The 5,442-nt window shown below is 36.8% G+C and overlaps 1 protein-coding gene across 1 annotated transcript; it reads left to right on the top strand.

The window, feature by feature from the left end:
- Positions 1-1,476: 1,476 nt before the first annotated feature.
- Positions 1,477-4,923, top strand: LOC115589334 (kallikrein-8-like). The gene is made up of 6 exons (XM_030430180.1): positions 1,477-1,542; positions 2,649-2,823; positions 3,019-3,213; positions 3,419-3,480; positions 3,910-4,043; positions 4,194-4,923. The coding sequence occupies exons 1-6, from the start codon at positions 1,503-1,505 to the stop codon at positions 4,353-4,355; spliced, it is 768 nt and encodes a 255-aa protein (XP_030286040.1). The 5' UTR covers positions 1,477-1,502; the 3' UTR covers positions 4,356-4,923.
- The last annotated feature ends 519 nt before the right edge of the window (positions 4,924-5,442 follow it).

The following is a 5,442-nucleotide window of genomic DNA, read 5'->3' as shown; positions in this document are numbered from 1 at the left end:
TGTAATTGCACTGAGATAGTGAGATTTAAATTGACAATTAGACACATTTACTACACGGACAAGAGAGGCCGTATTCTGCCAAGTTCGTTTATTAAAATACGATGTACAATCAGGCCAATAAAAACTCAACGTGTGTGAATTTACTACCATTGTCTCACCTGAGCTCCTCTCTTTGGATAACCCAACGGTGAGAGGAAACATTTTACTAAGTAACTAGAATAAACTTATCAGAAGTCTTCAGTTAGACAATTTGACAGTTGAATATGAAAATACCCTGAGCACTGAAGACAAAAAAACACAGAAACGGACATGTCAAATGTCACGTTCCACTGCTCCTTCTATGGACTGCCTTCACCTCCAAACCTCTTTCTCTCTCTCTCTCTCTCTCTCTCTCACAAACACACACACACACCTAATGTAATAACACACTTAAACACCTAACCACATTCACCTTTAATCTAAATTGACTTCATAAGAACAAAGTACAAATGAGGTCAGGGCAAAGTAAAAAAAAAAACAACAGAAATTACAGAGATAGTGAGATTTAAATTGACATTTGGATACATTCACCACACGGACAAGAGAGGCAGCAGTGAGCCAACGCTTGTTTATTAAAATACTATGTACAATTAAGCCAATAAAAATTCAGCTTGTGAATTTAAGAGCTGGGACTGTCTCACCTGAGCTCCTTTGTTTTCGATAAGTTGAGAGATATTTTACTAATAAACTGACATTAACTTATGAAAGCCTCAGTGGACAGTCAGGCTGTCAAACATGAACATACTCTGAGCACTGAAGACAAAAAACACAGACTTGTCAAATGTCACGTTCCACAGCTCCTTCTATGGACAGCCTCCACCTCCACACACACACACGCACACACACACACACACAGGTGCAGTTATGATGTTATCGCCACTTGTGAGTTAATGTTTTACAAACACTTTTCATTTTTTAAATTGACTTCCTCAGTAAAAGTCTCCACAGCTCACCGTTATTTATTAAAGGTTCATTATATTCCATCTCTTGATTGAATAACTTAATTTTGAATGTTCATTTCCTGTCATATCTGTACCTTTTGAAGCAGATTCATGAAGATCCAGGAATCTGTTTCATTCATCACTTAAACTATGAAACATTCTCAGCTCATGAGTTGCATCCATGCAGGCTGCTACACTGTCCCCGTGGTGATGAACCAACACCCTTTTTTACTTTTCTCACAGTCCACAGTTGTTCACAAGATTTCCACTCATCTAAACTTAAACAACATATATAGGTTTTATTCTTTGTAATTTTTTTGTCATCACTTAATGTGAGACACGTGCAACGAGCACATCATCAGAAATTTGCATCAGTCCAGAACTTTGTAGCCAATGAGGTGGATTTGATAAACCTACATGAGGTGATTGGTGGCTGGAAGGCCAACAGGTCAGTGTGGACATGTTTAAAAAGGCCCCACTGTTACACCATGAGGGCAATCTGAGTCAGAGTCAGAGTCAAAGATGGGTGGCTTAACAAGTCTTCTCCTGTTGCTGTGCGTCGGTGAGTAGACCACTATGCTTCACACATCTATTACTTACTTTAACTATTGTATGTTTTGTAATTACCTGTGAAGTCTCACATTGCATCATCAGTGAATGGAAAAGGCATGAAGAAGACCACATCACCTCTTGTTTCAGTAGGGAGGAAGCGGAAACTAAATGAGGAAGTTATGCAGGCTCAGGCACTTAGTGAGGATATTGTAGGGTTGTTTTGCGATGGATCTTAACAGGTAATAACAGTATCCACTGGAGGATGCACATAGAGATGGAAAACAATTTACACTCTCACACTTTGGGTCAAGTATGTTCCGGAGAATGTAGCTGCCCATAGTTCTCTTGCAGCTGCAGGCCATTCCAAGTCACATGTCCCTCTTTGGTGCAGTGAATACTGGACGTCTGGCATATCTGCAGAAGATTGTCAGGGACAGATCAGAACATATTATTTCCCAGGTGCATTACAACAGAGAACATAAGGTGTGATGTAAATGTAGAAGACATTCACTATCCAAAGACATAGAGGACAGCGACAGTTAGAGAAATACAACATATGTAGTTTTTTAGTGTCTTGCTGGATTGACTTTTGTTTAATTTTGTGAAGTTGAAATTACTCTGCAAAAATGGCAAAATGCCTTTCATTACAATGTTTAAAGTTTATTTATGTGACATGTATTTGCAGGTGGCGCAATCCATGTAGTTAGGATGAGCAACTTCTTTCTAAATAACTGAATGAATGTAGAAAGATCTGCTGCTTTAAAGACAATAGTGACACATGCTTTAATAGTACTTAGTGTTGTGTTACTGTGTGAAGTGTTACTGTTGTCAGTGTTCTGCCACAAAGTTGACTCTGAGATGTGTGTGTTGTTGCATTAGAGTGTGTTGAATGTGACATTAACTGTTGCACATGTTTGTGAAGTGTGTGAAGAGTTTTATAAAGGAGAACTCAGCATAAAGAAATGTGTTAGCAATTGTAAAGAAATTGTGATACTGGGCTGTAATGGAAACACTCCACCATTTATATGTTCACTTTCTAAAGATGGAACAAGTTGTTCTCTACTAAAAAGTTGTTCTCAACTCACAGTAACCTGGTGGTGGACTTCTTTATTTCAGGTGTCACCGTGAGCACAGTGTTGGATCTGCAGAAAAGGATCATTGGAGGACATGAGTGTCCAGCAGGTGAACGTGGGTACCATGTCAAACTTGTTACAGAAAATGGTGCCCTACTATGTGGTGGCTCTCTGCTGAAGAACAACTGGATTCTGACAGCAGCTCACTGCTGGCAGTGGTGAGAGAGCAACAGTTAAACTTAAAATCTGTAAACATATTTCTCATGAATTCAATATGAAAACCCTGAAGCAGCAAATCAGCACTAAAGCATTCCCTAAATAAAGATATCATTGCTTCTGTCCATTATTGCTGTTTTTAAAATGTATCTCCATTAATTCAGTGTTGCTCCCCTTTGACCTCCACTTACTTTTAGGGGTATGAAAGTGGTTGTAGGTGTGCATCCAGGCCCTGAACTGAACCCTGTGATGATCACAGAACCGCCTGTGATGTATGGGGATAAGAAAAAAATCCATGACATCATGCTGCTGAAGCTACCTGACCTAGTCAACCTTCCTAAGATTACACCTGTAGATCTTCCTTCAGATTGTAAGAAGCAAAAACCCAAGCCGTAAGTTGTGATCTTTCTCTTTAAATGCATCTGACAGCTCAACTCATTGTGAAATTAAAAAATGCAATATTCATGTAGAAAAAATATTTTCCGTTGAAGCTTTTTCTGTTTTCATTCATGTTTTAGACTTCTTTAAAAAGAAAATGGTTATTAATGTAAAAAAAACAAAAACTTCTCCTTTATCTTTTTTTGAATTGTATTTCAGACTTGATACAGTTAAGATCGCAGGTTCTGCAGTCACTACCCTAGGCGAAGATAACAAAAGGGGTGAGATGAATCCTCCATGTTCTATAACAATTATTATCAATGTTTATCACAGCTAGTGTAATTATTTATGCATGTATGATTGATTACATTGCTGACTCATTAAATTAAATACATTTTTATTTTGTCTTAAACTTTTGTTTTGTTCAATTACAGTATACACATAAGACATAAATCTGCCAGTGCACTTTCCTTTCACACTCAACTTTAGTTGAGTGTGAAAGGAAGTGACCAGTGACACATTTTAACATTTAAAGATGATTTTGGATTTGATTTCTCTAACATGTCTGGATAGATTATATTTAAATCAAAAGAAGTATGATTAATATGATTTCATTTGTAATGTGCAGATAATAGTAGTAGATAGTAGCAGTGAAGATAAGTAGACTATTCATAAAACATAACAACAAAAAACTCTTTGTTTTATTCTAGAGTGTGCTCCATCCGATAAACTCCAATGTGCAGACATCAAGCTTTCTGACTGTACGAAGCTCAAGACTACTCATGAACTGTATTCCTATAACCACTGGTTCTGTGGTGAAACTTCCACAGTGGATATATGTCCTGTGAGTAGTCATGGCTTCTAACTGTATATCTTTTCTACAGTCACATTATCACATTACAGTAATAGTTTAACCATTTTAATGTCAATAATCTTTTCAATAAATGATGCAAAAATCTGTACCAAACAAGCAATATATACATCTCTCTTACAGGGGGACGCTGGAGGAGGAGTGGTGCGTGGGAACATGATTTTTGGTGTAATTTCTTTTATGGGTGAAAGTGAAAAAGCAAATGCTGCAGATCTTGGATTTATAGACGTCTGTGAATACAAGGATTGGATAAAAAAGAAAACTAAAAAGCCAATTTTTGGTTAAAGTTATACAAGGTTATGTTTGTCATGGCTGTTCACAGATTCTTGCTGTCATGCTGCTATGATGAAAAAAAAGAGATATCGACAATTCTATAATGCTTTTCAATACTTAAATTCAATGGATGATGCCTGTTATTATGCTATTACAGCCTGTGATTACTGTTAATATACATTCATAGAATGAAAAAACACAATGATAAACAATTATGACTTATTTTATTAGGGTTACGTGAATTGGAGTACAATAGACTTGTGAGCATGATTTAAGAAATTGTTATTTATTAAATGGTTCACTGTCACAAAACAAAGATACTAATTTCTGCACAATTTCCACTAATCAACATCTAGTGGGGCGATAGGCTACTATGACCTTTTAAGATACGCCGGTGCCTGGTCAATAATGGCTTTGTGTGTGAATGGGAGTGATAAGCTTTTTTTCCTCAGTGCACTACTTTTTGATGTGATACAAGCTCTTCAGTAATCACTGAGATGTGATCATCAGATTTAGAGATGAACTCTCTGGCATGACTAAAAATAGAATAAAGAAATAAAGAATCTGAAAAATTTGAAAACCTGTCTCGTGTGGTACATGACAAGTCAGCTGATCGATACAGGCTAAATCAGAGGTAGATTTTTACTGGTATGTTTTGGTATAAATATGACCAGGATGAAAAAATAAAATCACAAAGATAATAATGATATTTTCATGTATGCACATATGCACATATATATGTTATATATGTCATGACTGTTCAGCAACAACACAAATGAGAGTAACTGCAATGATACCTTTTCCCGTATTTTCTAAAAAGACGTCATTTTTTGGTTTGGTAATAGTTTAATAACAACAGCCTTCAGAAGAATAGTGACTGACCAACAGATTCACAGACCTAAATGACTGCATTGATCTAACATTTGCATTTCCCAAAAACAACACACATCACCATACCAACATGCCCACAGCAGTGTGAACAGCAACACAAGTAGCGGACCTTAGTTCTATGCTGGCAGTTTTATTCACACAGTGTCAATACAAACCAGCTATACAGCCCTCCAATACAGAGTATGCATCAATGCAGGTTTACAAACAA

The sequence above is a fragment of the Sparus aurata genome, chromosome 1 (assembly GCF_900880675.1).
Source record: "Sparus aurata chromosome 1, fSpaAur1.1, whole genome shotgun sequence".
NCBI lineage: Eukaryota > Metazoa > Chordata > Actinopteri > Spariformes > Sparidae > Sparus > Sparus aurata.
This window is presented reverse-complemented; position numbering and strand designations above follow the sequence as displayed.

What these genes read in the sequence shown, in the direction of transcription:
- LOC115589334 (XM_030430180.1), top strand. Translation starts at nt 1,503, where the DNA reads ATGGGTGGCTTAACAAGTCTTCTCCTGTTGCTGTGCGTCG. An exon ending in TCTCCTGTTGCTGTGCGTCG is followed by an intron (nt 1,543 to 2,648) that starts GTGAGTAGACCA and finishes TCTTTATTTCAG; the next exon opens with GTGTCACCGTGAGCACAGTG. An exon ending in GCAGCTCACTGCTGGCAGTG is followed by an intron (nt 2,824 to 3,018) that starts GTGAGAGAGCAA and finishes ACTTACTTTTAG; the next exon opens with GGGTATGAAAGTGGTTGTAG.